The sequence below is a fragment of the Oncorhynchus tshawytscha genome, linkage group LG20 (assembly GCF_018296145.1).
Source record: "Oncorhynchus tshawytscha isolate Ot180627B linkage group LG20, Otsh_v2.0, whole genome shotgun sequence".
Classification (NCBI taxonomy): Eukaryota; Metazoa; Chordata; class Actinopteri; order Salmoniformes; family Salmonidae; genus Oncorhynchus; species Oncorhynchus tshawytscha.
The window spans coordinates 32,763,929-32,779,090 of NC_056448.1; the positions used below are offsets into that span (position 1 = coordinate 32,763,929).

Here is a 15,162-nt window from a genome sequence, read left to right on the forward strand (position 1 = left end):
GTCTGTGTGGAGTGGGGGAGTGAGTTGTGTGTCTGTGTGGAGTGGTGGGAGTGAGTTGTGTGTCTGTGTGGAGTGGGGGAGTGAGTTGTGTGTCTGTGTGGGGTGGGGGAGTGAATTGTGTGTTTGTGTGGGGTGGGGGAGTGAATTGTGTGTTTGTGTGGGGTGGGGAGTGAATTGTGTGTTTGTGTGGGGTGGGGGAGTGAATTGTGTGTCTTTGTTTTGGTATTTGGTATTTTATTAGGATCCCCATTAGCTGTTGCCAAAGCAGCAGCTACTCTTCCTGGGGAACACATGGAACATGAAACATGACATAATACAGAACATTAATAGACAACAGTTCAAGGGCAGAACTACATTAAAAACAAACCAAAAATGACTGAAGGCGCATGTAGCCTACATATCAATACAGACACACAAACTATCTAGGTCAAATAGGGGAGAGGCGTTGTGCCGTGAGGTGTTGCTTTATCTGTTTTTTGAAACCAGGTTTGCTGTTTTTTTGAGCAATATGAGATTCCATGCAATAATGGCTATATATCAAACTGTACACTTTCTTGAATTTGTCCTGGATTGTGAAAAGATCCCTGGCGGAATGTCTGGTGGGGTAAGTGTGTGTCAGAGCTGTGTGTGAGTTGACTATGCAAACCATTTGGGATTTTAAACACATTAATGTTTCTTATAAAAATAAGTCATGCAGTCAGTCTCTCCTCAACTCTTAGCCACGAGACACTGGCATGCATACAGTAGTATTTATATCAGCCCTCTGATTACAATGAAGAGCAAGACTTGCCACTCTGTTCTGGGCCAGCTGCAGATGAACTAGGTCTTTCCTTGCAGCACTCAACCACACGACAGGACAGTAGTCAAGATAAGACAAAACTAGAGCCTGCAGAACTTGCTTTTTGGAGTGAGGTGTCAAAAAAGCAGAGCATCTCTTTATTACGGACAGACCTCCCCCCATCTTTACAACCATTGAGTCTATAGGTTTTGACCATGACAGTTTACAATCTAAGGTAACGCCAAGTAATTTATTCTCCTCAACTTGTTCATTACCAGATTCAGCTGAGGAATAGAACTTAGGGAATTATTTGTACCAAATACAATGCTTTTAGTTTTAGAGATGTTCAGGACCAGTTTATTACTAGCTACCCATTTCAAAACAAACAGCAACTCTTTGTTAAGGGTCTCAGTGATTTCATTAGCTGTAGTTGCTGATGCGTATATGGTTGAATCATCAGCATACATGGACACACATGCTTTGTTTAACCTCTAGCGTCGAGCAATCCCGTATCCGGGAGCGTAATCATAGTAATCAAGCTCATTACCATAACGCAACGTTTCCTATTCATGAAAATCGCAAATGAAATGAAATAAATATATTGAAACACAAGCTTAGCCTTTTGTTAACAACACTGTCATCACAGATTTTCAAAATATGCTTTTCAACCAAAGCTACACAAGCATTTGTGTAAGAGTATTGATAGCCTAGCATAGCATTAAGCCTAGCATTCAGCAGGCAACATTTTCACAAAAACAAGAAAAGCATTCAAATAAAATCATTTACCTTTGAAGAACTTCGGATGTTTTCAATGACGAGACTCTTAGTTAGATAGCAAATGTTTATTTTTTCCAAAAAGATTATTTGTGTAGACGAAATAGCTCCGTTTTGTTCATCACGTTTGGCTAAGAAAAAGATCGGAAAATGCAGTCACTTACAACGGCAAACTTTTTTCCAAATTAGCCGCATAATATCGACAGAAACATGGCAAACGTTGTTTAGAATCAATCCTCAAGGTGTTTTTCACATATCTATTCGATAATCTATCAGTGGTGGCAGTTGGCTTCTCATCAGAAGCAAACGGAAAAATACTGCAGCTGGAGATTACGCAATAATTGCGACGGAGGACACCAAGCGACCACCTGGTAGATGTAGTCTCTTATGGTCAATCTTCCAATGATATGCCTACAAATACATCACAATGCTGCAGACACCTTGGGGAAAACGTGGAAAACGTAAGCTGACTCCTAGCTCCTTCAAAGCCATATAAGGAGTCATTGGCATGAGGCGGTTTTAAAAAATGCGGCACTTCCTGATTGGATTTTTATCTGTTTTTTTTCTGTAACATCAGTTCTGTGGCACTCACAGACAATATCTTTGCAGTTTTGGAAACGTCAGGGTGTTTTCTTTCCAAAGCTGTCAATTATATGCATAGTCGAGCATCTTTTCGTGACAAAATATCTTGTTTAAAACGGGAATGTTTTTCATCCAAAAATTAAAATAGCGCCCCCTATATCCAAGAAGTTAATGCCAGTGACAGGTCATTGTTAAAAATAGAAAAGAGTAGAGGGCCTAGAGAGCTGCCCTGCGGTACACCACACTTTCCATGTTTGACATTAGAGAAGCTTCCATTAAAGAAAACCCTTTGAGTTCTATTAGATCCATAATCCAAGTGACTGATAATATAATATCCATAATCCATAATATGGGAGACATTGATAAGCCATAACGCCTATGTTTTTTCAACAACAGGTTTGTAAAATAAGAATTTGTTCTTGACTGACTTGCCTAGTTAAATAAAGGTTAAATAAAAAATACAAAATAAAATGGTGAATAATATCAAAGGCTGCACTATAATTTAACAGTACAGCTCCCACAACCTTCCTATTATCAATTTCTTTCAACCAATCATCAGTCATTTGTGTCAGTGCAGTACATGTTGAGTGCGATTCTCTATAAGCATGCTGAAAGGCTGTTGTTAGTTTGTTTACAGAGAAATAGCATTGTATTTGGTCAAACACAATTTTTTCAACTGTTTGCTAAGAGCTGGCAGCAAGCTTATAGGTCTGCTGTTAGAACCAGTAATGGCCGCTTTACCACTCTTGAGTAGTGGAATTACTTTGGGTTCCCTCCAGGCCTGAGGACAAAGACTTTCCTCTAGGCTCAGATGAAAGATATGACAGATAGGAGGGGCTATAGAGTCAGCTACCATCCTCAGTAGCTTTCCATCTAAATTGTCAATGCCAGGAGGTTTGTCATTATTGATTGATAACAATAATTTTTCCACCTCTCCCACAATTTATTTTCAAAATTCAAAATTCATTTTTTGTTTTTTATGCATGAATACGATGGCTCACTGTACATTGTTGACTTTTCCTGCCTAAGTTTTCCCACTTTGCCAATGAAGTAATCATTTAATATTTGGCAACATCAAATGGTTTTGTGATGAATAAGCCATCTGATTTGATGAAAGATGGAGTTGAATTAGCCTTTTTGCCCATAATTTAATTTAAAGTATTCCCCCAAAAATGTTACATTGTGCTTTATATCATTGATCTTGGCTTCATAATACAGTTTAGTTTTCTTTTTACACCTGGCTATCAGTGAAGCCTTGTCTGGCAGTGAAACAGTTAATTCATCCTAATTTACTGCGGCTAAAAAAGCATCACTACTTAAACATTACTTAAACAAATGTGGTTTCTACAGATAATTAAGATGTACAAAGTATGGCATGGACAACAAGCAGATAAGAGGCAATCCGTAATTTCAATAAAGACATTAATGAGTGAGCTAGGACAGACATAGTCAATATAACTATTTGTTCAGCACTTTTGAAATGTACAGCGACAGAATTCAGAACATGGGCCGTTCTTACAGTGTTCTCCCTGTACACCAACTCAGAACCTGTAGGATTTTTTTATTTTTTTATTTCACCTTTATTTAACGAGGTAGGCTAGTTAAGAACAAGTTCTCATTTACTACTGCGAGCTGACCAAGATTAAGCAAAACAGTTTGACACATACAACAACACAGAGTTACACATGCAATAAACAAACATACAGTCAATAATACAGTAGAAAAAGTATATATACAGTGTGTGCAAATGAGGGAAGATAAGGGAGGTAAAGGCAATAAATAGGCCATGGTTGCGAAATAATTACAATATACCAATTAAACACTGGAGTGATTGATGTGCAGAAGATGAATGTGCAAGTAGAGATACTGGGGTGCATAGGAGCAAGATGAATAAATAAATAAAGTATGGGGATGAGGTAGTTGGATGGGCTAAATGGATGAATAAAAGGAGCATGAATAAAGGGATGAATAAATGGGGCATATAAGCAGACAATGAATGCTCTTGGAATATTCAATGATTACATTTCTCATATAACAGGTTATAGGCTACTTGTGCTCCACCATGTAAGATCAGTAGGTGAAATAAAGATGGGAAAATATACCAAATTATTAGGCTGAGGCAAATGAGCTACTAACAGCTTGATACACAACACATTCACTTATTATTACTTTCTTTGCTACAGTATACATATCTCCCTGGCATATTACATCATTTATGCAGCAGCATACAAGACATTTTTAGACTCACCTTGTTGTGCTGTGCTCACTTGAACAGGTAGGTGCGCGGCGGTTCTTGTGGGCAAATTTTGACATCAAACTTTGTTATCAAAGTTTGGCATTCTCTGGATTTATGGTTCTGGGAACTCGGAAAACAACAAGGTAGAATCATGATGACGTCAGTGATCTTCTGGTTGTAGCTCTAGAAAGAGGCCCAAGTTCCGGATTTAGAATTCCGAGTTGGATGAATGTTCAACACATATTTTCCCAGTTCGAGCTTATTTTTCCAGAGTTCCTCGTGGTCTTGAACTCACTGAAGTCAGATTTCACTATTCCAAGTTAACAGTTGTTTTGAGCGTAGCACCAATCACGCTTCATTGACAGCATGGCCAATTTTTTTATGTTTATCATTTTAAGCTTGGAAAAGAGATCCTTAATCCCAGACTTGGAACCACACATCCACTCCTCTGAATAGCAGACTAGTGATTGCGTTGCAATGTTTGCAGTTAGCTACTGATTCTTTCCAAACCACTCATTGTTGAATTTGTGATTTCATCCTTGTTGTGTAATGCTTATGGCCAATGGCCGATGAGCACCGATATGTTTTATCTATAATTTCTCAATTTTTTCTCTTCATATGACAAGGATTAAAAAGGACTTGATTCATGATGATGACTGCTAGCTTAGATTTTGAAAGTATGATAAAACGTGATTTGACATAATTTTATCTGTGGCCAATGACCTTGAGCCTTCTTGGATGGGCACTTCAAATGTCACTCTATGGCAGCACCCAAGGGGCTTGAATTTTCAAGCTCTACCCTTAGACTTGTCGGTAATGTAGTTTCCCCATGAGTGACAGAACACTGAGCCAATCATGGCGCAACTAGAGTACATTACCAACAACTACGCTCCATTTTTTCAGCTGGCTGTCCCACCACCACAGAAATCATTGAGCTAGGCTGAAACACCTGCATTTTGGAGCTGCCTTAATAAAGCAAAAAATAGTTTGTTTGTATGTGCCTTTATTAACGTAATGATATATACAGTATATATATATATATATATATATATATATATACACACACACACAGTGGGGCAAACAAATATTTAGTCAGCCACCAATTGTGCAAGTTCTCCCACTTAAAAAGATGAGAGAGGCGTGTAACTATGACAGACAAAATGAGGGGAAAAAATCCTGAAAATCACATTGTAGGATTTTTAATGAATTTATTTGCAAATTATGGTGGAAAATAAGTATTTGGTCACCTACAAACAAGCAAGATTTCTGGCTCTCACAGACCTGTAACTTCTTCTTTAAGAGGCTCCTCTGTCCTCCACTCGTTACCTATATTAATGGCACCTGTTTGAACTTGTTATCAGTATAAAAGACACCTGTCCACAACCTCAAACAGTCACACTCCAAACTCCACTATGGCCAAGACCAAAGAGCTGTCAAAGGACACCAGAAACACAATTGTAGACCTGCACCAGGCTGGGAAGACTGAATATGCAATAGCTTGGTTTGAAGAAATCAACTGCGGGAACAAATATTAGGAAATGGAAGACATACAAGACCACTGATAATCTCCCTCGATCTGGGGCTCCACGCAAGATATCACCCCGTGGGGTCAAAATGATCACAAGAACGGTGAGCAAAAATCCCAGAACCACATGGGGGGACCTAGTGAATGACCTGCAGAGAGCTGGGACCAAAATAACAAAGCCTACCATCAGTAACACACTATGCCGCCAGAGACTCAAATCCTGCTGTGCCAGACGTGTCCCCCTGCTTAAGCCAGTACATGTCCAGGCCCGTCTGGAGTTTGCTAGAGAGCATTTGGATGATCCAGAAGAAGATTGGGACAATGTCATATGGTCAGATGAAACCAAAATATAACTTTTTGGTAAAAACTCAACTCGTCGTGTTTGGAGGACAAAGAATGCTGAGTTGCATCCAAAGAACACCTTGCCTACTGTGAAGCATTGGGGTGGAAACATCATGCTCTGACGCTGTTTTTCTGCAAAGGGACCAGGACAACTGATCCGTGTAAAGGAAATAATGAATGGGGCCATGTATTGTGAGATTTTGAGTGAAAATCTCCTTCCATCAGCAAGGGCATTGAAGACGAAACGTGGCTGGGTCTTTCAGCATGACAATGATCCCAAACACACCGCCCAGGCAACGAAGGATTGGCTTCGTAAGAAGCATTTCAAGGTCCTGGAGTGGCCTAGCCAGTCTCGAGATCTCAACCCCATAGAAAATCTTTGGAGTGAGTTGAAAGTCTGTGTTGCCCAGCAACAGCCCCAAAACATCACTGCTCTAGAGGAGATCTGCATGGAGGAATGTCCCAAAATACCAGCAACAGTGTGTGAAAACCTTGTGAAGACTTACAGAAAATGTTTGACCTCTGTCATTGCCAACACAGGGTATATAACAAAGTATTGAGTTAAACTTTTGTTATTGACCAAATACTTATTTTCCACCATAATTTTCAAATTAATTCATTAAAAATCCTACAATGTGATTTTCTGGATATTTTTCTCATTTTGAAAATTACAGGCCTCTCTCATCTTTTTAAGTGGGAGAACTTGCACAATTGGTGGCTGACTAAATACTTGTTTGCCCCACTGTATGTATATATATATTACATTGTTTGCAAATTGATGTGTTACGTATTAATTCCAAAATAATATGCAAAACAGGCAAGCCCCCACCTCCAAAAAATGACCTGAATGACAGGTTCACCACTGCAAGAAGCAATTTCATAAATTCATCAAGTGCAATGTCTGGATGCTCCTTATTAATCATATCATACTAACCATTTTTAGCATCATCCACAAAAGAGTCACAACAACATATTTTGTATGATCTCTTATACACTATTTTAGGCCAAGCTTTTGGAACTTTGGCTTTCCTGGATATAGCCACTTTTGTGATCACTGCATCCAATGGGTAGATACATGTGATCTATACATGTGGATGATCTTGTTCCTGTAGTGTTTGTAAATCAATAACCTGAACCAGATTACAGGCACTGATTACAGTAAGAAGCTTCCTTTTGAGTGGACAGCTTGATGAAAACCAGTCAATATTCAAGAAAGAATATCCAAAAAAGTAAACCTCTCTGCTTACACATACACTATCAAGCATTTCACACATATTATTTAGATACTGACTATTAGCACTTGGTGGCCTATAGCAACACCCCAAAAGAAAAGGCTTTAGATGTGCCAAGTGAACCTGCAACCACAACACTTCAATAACACTTGACATAAGATTGTCTCTAAGCATTACAGGGATATGGCTCTGAATATATACAGCAACACCTCCCCCATCAGCATTTCTGTCTCTTCTATAGATGTTATATCCGTGTATTGCTACTGCTGTATAATCAACTGAATTGTCTAAGTGAGTCTCATAAATGGCTAATATATGAATGTTATCTGATGTTAGCAAGTTATTGATTTCATGAACCTTGTTTCTAAGGCTACATATATTAATATATTAATATGGGCTATTTTCAGCCCTTTCCTGGGTAGCTTATCAGAGATAGACATAATATGGAAAAGAGCAAACAAAGCAAAATAAAAAATATACATTCAGCAGTCCATAAACAATGTGTGTGTATGTGTGCTGCGGGGTTGAAGCTACGGACCCATAGGCTTGGCTCTCTTATCCCTTCCAGGCTTCTGGGATGGAGGTTGGACAATGAGCCTGTCATAGCAGATATAAGAAATGTCCCCACGCGCTCTGCCAGCTTTCATGGCTGGGATCAGTTATATCCTCTTCTGGTGAACAGCTTCAGGATAGTCCTTGTTCAGGAAGATATACGTTCCTCTCAAGTTATTGTCTCTTTCCAGAACAGCTACCTTGTCCTTGAACCTCAGGAACTTGACCACTTTCGGCCTGGACCTGTCACCAGGGCCAGTGGTGGGTTATCCAGTCCTATGGGCGCACTTCACCTGTGGTCCATCTTCAATTCCTCAGAGATCATTTCCCTCACTTTGTCCTCCAGACTCTGTCCAGGTCTCATGTTTAGATTCTGCAATTCCGTCAACAACCAAGCTATTCCCCTTTCATTGTCCCTCGAGATTTATCCATCATTGTTATCCTGGATTCCCACACAGAATTGATGTCCTTAACAGATTGCTGTCATCTTGCCGTTCTCCTGTTTCAACTCATCGAGCTGACCCTGGGAGATCTGCAAGCGGTTCTTCAGGTCCTGGACCTCTCTGGTCAGGTCGTCCATTATTTTATTAGTTGAAGCCACTAGTATTTTGACAAAACACTTGAAGCTATGTTCTTGTTGTAACAACTGCTTATAGAACTATTTTTGTTAGTTGAAAAGATCCTTCACGTGTGATAGAGAGACACCACTGTCCTCAATGGTACACATGCCAGCTTTAGACATTGTCATGGTAGCTAGCAACGTAGGTTATTGTTAGAATTATTATGAGGAAATGAATAAACAATATCCCATTTCAAATAGAACTGCAACTAAGTAAACTTATACTCTGTTTTATTATATCTGATTGACAATATGAGTTCATAAGAAGGGATTGTGTGACACGGACAAGGAGTAATTAAAGTTAATGAACACCATTCCAACTAGGAAGAAAGAAATGGTTTGTGGATTAAGTAAACAGATAAGGTAGTTAACCTATGGTTGAACCGACGAAACTGAGCTCTGGGGTGTTTTAGATAAGGAAGTGAGTGCATTCCTAGGTTTTCTGTTCATTAGAACAGTCAGCTAAGTGGTGATCGATAATGTTGAGGGGTCAAAAAGTTAATTCAGTTGTGTTGTGTGTATGTGCTCGGTGGGGGGGTCAGAATGAACCTTTAAAGTTCCCTTTGACCCGGTCTGGAGGAGGAGATTCATTTTAGGAGCAAGGAAATGACGTCATGTTATTGTATATAAACTGTTGCTCGTGGGAACGTGGCAGTGCGCTCCGAGAATAAATTCTGTTACCTATTATTGAAATGGCTGGTCTCCGTCTATTTTATGCAAACAAGAATCTTACAAATTCTCATAAAATAGATTAAGGGTTTTCAATTAATAAAAACACATTGGAAAAATTAAATTACACTAACAGTAATGCTGTTACTCCTCGTAGTTTCAGACAGGGCAGGTCACAGGGAAGATTTAAAACAACAAATAGCAGGGATCTAGACAGCCACAAACCCGGGACAATCCGGAGTCCCAGCCACAATGGCTAACCGCATCACGGGCTGCATTCAAGCACTCAAGAAACCCTGCTAGTTTGATAGGCAGCTAGCTGGCAGCTAGGCAAGCTGCTACGCCAAACAGGTCCTCAGAACTGGCCTTGGTCGGCAGGATCACTGGACAGAGCGTAACAGACCCAGCAACTGATGCCAACTGCGTCGCGGGATCCAACATAAAAAGTTAGCTAGCTACTAAGAAACTTTCCAATACACTTTTAAAACAACAAACTTCACAAAACAACGAACCGAGCTCTCCCTCGTTCTGCGTTTAATAAATGAATTGTGTGTCTGTATGGGGGGAGTGAATTGTATGTCTGTGTGGGGTGGGGGGAATGAATTTAAGATTTTAAAAAATGTATACTGTATATAGAGGTCGAAGTGCAGTAGCACCTACTCACTCTGTCTAACCCTCTCTGTTTTTCAGTTGAAAAAGGGCTATGAAAAGACAGTACTGGAGATCAACACACCAAAGGTGGAACAGGTGCCTTTTGTTGACATCATGTTCAATGATTTCGGCGGGGCTACGCAGAAGTTTGGATTCGAAGTGGGTCCTGTCTGTTTCATCGGCTAAGACTGTTTACTGAACAAAATGGAGAAAATAAAAAGCATATTTATTTTCTCAGAAACAAAACACATGAATAGGACAATTTGTATTTGTGTAAAACATTCTGTGTCCAAAAGCAACAAGTATGAATAAAATACACAAAAATCAAGATGAGAATACTACAATAAATTTCTAGAGGATTCGATAAGAATAATAAAAAAAGAGCAACCTTGTAACCTCAGTGTGCCTTCTCCATCACATGCAAGTTTTGAAACTGAATAAGTCAGATACTACCGACCCCTATCTTCACCCATGACCCCTATCACCGTTCCCAAACCTCCACCCACGCCCAGCGCACTTGATGTAAATCCAGTCTGGTTGTCGAACTCACCGGAGGCAAACCTTTACCTGCTACTCCACTGGTTTCGGAAGGTTGCCATGGACTCCATCCCATGTGGCGGTTTTCTTCTTAGTTTTTTTATTGGTTTTTGTTGTTATTGTTTCTTTGTCTCCCTCTCAATTCCCACTTTGAATATTTTATTCATTCGTTCATTCGTTCATTCGTTTGCTCCTTCATTCATTTCGGAAGCTTTGTTTTGTGCATAATTGTCTCCCCATTCTTCTGAATGGAACTTATATATATAAATATATATAAATATTTTTTGTATGTTTGTAAGTACTTTCTGTATATTTTTCCTGGTAATGTTTATTGTTTCTGGCTTCAAAACATGCATGTGACCTTTTAAGACGTGAGGTAAAAGATGATGGTCATTGGAATACATCAAATTTGCAGATACTAAAGTAAGGAATTGGACATGTAAATTGGAGAATAGATGAGGAGTGCTTGTCTTGTTGCTGGGTGTGAAGAACACCTTATTGTAATTTAAGAACCGAATGAAAATAAAATATGGAAATATTACTCTGCGCTAGTCTGTGAGAGTTGATTAGCATAACAGAAAATGTACCAAGATAAAAATGACAAACATTCCTCCTCTTCTTGTGTCCTCTATTTTGGGTGCATTTTGAGATTTTATTAACTTAATAAACAACTTTGATATTTTTTTCCTTCAATACTTCCATATTTCTACTCTCAAACTATATATGCAGCAGGAGATGTCACTTTTCAATGAAACACAAGAAATCAATACTTAGGTGCTATTTTTTCTCCTGTGGTGCTATGATATTTTCAAGTTTGTTGTTATTTTGAAAGTACAGTAAGCTGATGGTGGTGATGTTAACTCGTCACCATGACTACCCTGTCTGTCTGTCCCTTACCCTGACCCTCTTAGCCATCACCTCTGACACAACATCTTCACTACATTCTTATTTATGTCCAGAGGTGTTTTAATGCATGCCAGTTTGCTTCATATTCATTCATAGATCCATGCAGTATTTTATTTTATGTATTTCTCGGCTTCCAAGGCCCACTTAATAAAGACTAACAGCATCTGATCATACTGCAACTCACTTGGAATATAAATAAGATTGTACTCAGTTGCCGAATGTGGTGCTAATTTATCAAATTTTCTTAGATGTCTTTAAAAAAGAAAGAAGATGGTAGAAGCGATGCTGCAATGCTTGCATATCATGGTTCCAAGACATGGTGCATTTTGTGAATGGATCTCATGATTGGTGTTCTGTGCAATGGATAATCTTTTTCACTTCGTCAAGCTTTTTACTGCTTTTATTTTTCGGGGTTGGGGGTGAAGGTGACTGGTTTGGAATGGGTACGGAGTGTCTCCCCCTTTGAGTATTCCAAAGCACATGGCCAAGGAACAGTTTGGAGTTTTGGTACCTGAAACCATTAACTTTCTTACCAAAGGCTTTTTTTATATAGCTTTAAGTTCCTAGAGGGCCAAGAATCCACTAAGTATTTTGAAATCCACTATTTGAAAATGTGGTAGAATTGTCTAATGATGATTAAAATCAGATGTGTCATGTACAAGTCAAAAATATATTTTCAAACATATTTAAAAAAATAAATAATTAAAAATGAAACATTTTGATTTTTTTTTAGTGAACGATATTTAATAGTCCATCAGATTAGCCCGCTTAAAGGTAGAAAAGCCAGATGCAAAGCTTGTTTTTGTATTGTTGTTTGGGGTCTTCTGATTTAACTGTTGTTTTACTTTCTTAAGCCCTAGTTATACCCTTGTACAAACTATGCACTCTGCCTGCTTTTAACCACTACAGCATCTACCACAGAAAGTTTTACTGTCCTGCATAAGTAGCTTGTTTTTTATGTTTTTTGTTTTTACCTTCTAGATATGTGACTTGAACCATTTACGTTAAGATACACTTATTGATCATCCGTTTTTAATGTTCATTTCGATGAAGCACTCCAAATTTAACATGTTTGCTTTCAATAAAAGGACAAAACATTTTTGTAAATTTTCAGAACCAGCAGTAATGCTGCCAATAACGTTTTTTTGTTTTTTGAATTGTTTTACGTTTGTCTGTTCGTTAGTTTTTATGGTCTTGTCAAACCTGTGTAAGAGAGGATAGAAGATATATTGGTTTTTATGTTTTATGTCAATAAATGTAAGTTTACTGTGGCCACCCACTCTTGTATGTCTTTTGAAGCATTAAAACCTATCTGTATGCATGAAATTGTAAAGTTTTTTTCTCTTGTTTTTATACTTTACAATGACATGATCTCCAACCCACTTTTTATTATTAAAATAGGTAGAATGCTAAATTTCATATGCAAAAATTGAAAACGGTCATGTCCATAATTGTGAAGTGGAGAGAGAATGGTGATGTTGTAACTCTCTACCCACAGCCAATGTTCATTTGTAGTATATTTATTGTATTATTTAAAAATAAATGTAAATTGACACCATAGTGTTACTGGAAGGCGCCCTCTTTATCTCAGAAACAGAATGAATTATCATGAAATGTTTTTTAGTCACAATTTGCAATTTTTATAAATGAAATATTACTGCAACTCACCTAAACACTGGTATTATGTTAGTCTACATTGATCCAAAAATCCACCATCAGTGAGATGTGGACAAAAATATGTTTTATTCATTTTTCTCACTTTTTTACAGACTGTTGGAAGACTATCATCACCTCTCTACATACAAATAGTAAGTTAAATGTTTCATTTTTTTATTCATAGTTATAGAATCCACAGTTAGAATATGATCTTGTGAAGCAAAACATGTTTATAGTAAGTGAAGTTACACCATTTCTAAAATCCTTATTCTGGCATTCTGATTATGCCTGAAAATCATTGCTGTCTTAATGTGTTCCTCCACCCCTCATTAGAATACATGTGCATGCAGTGCCTTCAGAAAGTATTCATACCCCTTGACTTAGTCCACATTTGGTTGTGTTACAGACTGAATTCAAAATGGATTAAATAGATGTTTTTCTCAACCATTTACACACGATACCCCATAAAGACAAAGTCAATTGTATTTTTTTATTTTAATTTGTGCACATTTATTGAAAATTAAATACAGCAATATCTAATTTACTCAAGTATTCACACCCCTCAGTCAATACATATTAGAATCACATTTGGCAGCAATTATTGCTGTGAGTCTTTCTAGGTAAATCTCTAAGAGCTTTGCACACCTGGATTGTACAATATTTGCACATTATTCTTAAAACAATTCTTCAAGCTCTGTCAAGTTGGTTGTTTATCATTGCTAGACAGCCATTTTCAAGTCTTAGCATAGATTTTCACACCCATTTAAGTCAAACTACAACTAGGCCACTCAGGAACATTCGATGTCGTCTTGGTAAGCAACTCCAGTGTATATTTGGCCTTGTGTTTTAGGTTATTGCCCTGCTGAAAGGTGAATATGTCTCCCAGTGTCTGTTGGAAAGCAGACTGAACCAGGTTTTCCTCTAGGACTTTGCCAGTGCTTAGCTCTTTTCCGTTTATTTTTACCTTAAAAAACACTCTAGTCCTTTCCAATGACAAGCATTCCCATAACATGATGCAACCACCACCATGCCTGAAAATATGATAAGTGATACTCAGTGATGGGTTGTGTTGGATTTGCCCCAAATATAACCCTCTGTATTCAGGACATAAAGTTAATTTCTTTGCCACATTTTTTTCAGTTTTATTTTTGTGCCTTAATGCAAACAGGATGCATGTTTAGGAATATTTGTATTCTGTACAGGCTTCCTTCTTTTCAATCTGACATTTAGGTTAGTATTGTGGAGTAACTACAATGTTTTTGATCCATCCTCAGTTTTTATCCTATCACAGCCATTAAACTTTGTAACTGTTTTAAAGTAACCATTGGCCTCATGGTGAAATCCCTGAGAGGTTTCCTTCCTCTCTGGCAACTGAGTTAGGAAAGACGCCTGTAACTTTGTATTGACTGGGTGTATTGATACACCATTCAAAGTGTAGTTAATAACTTCACCATGCTCAAAGGGATATTCAATGTCTGCTTTTTTTTTACCCATCTACCAATAGGTGCCCTTCTTTGTGAGCCATTGGAAAACCTCGCTCTTGTGTGTGGTTAAATCTGTGTTTAAAATTCACTGCTCGACTGAGGGACTACTCCTGAACTTATTTAGGCTTAAAAACATAATTCCACTTTGACATTATTGGGTATTGGGTATTGGGTATTGTGTGCAGGCCAGTGACACTACATCTCAATCTAATCCATTTTAAATTCAAAAGTCAAGGGGTGTGAATACTTCCTGTATCTAGGGGATACAAATATTGATACTGGGTTAACAGAGTTTAAAACAGAACGACATGCAGAGTTACTTACACCCTCTCATCATCTCTTCGTAGGCCTGGTGCTTATCTTTGAATTAGCTTTGGTTTTCCATTTAGGTTGTTGTCTTTCAGCATTCTAACAGGATCTTTAAAAACGTTGTTATCCAAAACTCTGTATATTCCTTTAATGCAGTGGATTTCTATCAGTATTCCTGGGCATTCGTTGTCTACGCTATCTATCTTTCTCATGCATTCTCTCTGGCATTGTTTATTCATAACAGTATTCCTGGGCATTCGTTGTCTACGCTATCTATCTTTCTCATGCATTCTCTCTGGCATTGTTTATT

The 15,162-nt window shown here is 38.1% G+C and overlaps 1 protein-coding gene across 2 annotated transcripts in view; it reads left to right on the forward strand.

Moving 5' to 3' along the window:
- col5a1 (procollagen, type V, alpha 1) overlaps positions 1–12,729 on the forward strand; it is a 159,449-nt gene extending 146,720 nt beyond the window's left edge. For both annotated transcript variants that reach the window (XM_042302499.1, XM_042302500.1), the window contains exon 60: positions 10,000–12,729. In XM_042302499.1, coding sequence (XP_042158433.1) covers positions 10,000–10,146 — 147 coding nt within the window. In that variant the 3' untranslated portion in view covers positions 10,147–12,729. The remainder of the gene's footprint in view (positions 1–9,999) is intronic.
- Positions 12,730–15,162: the final 2,433 nt, after the last annotated feature.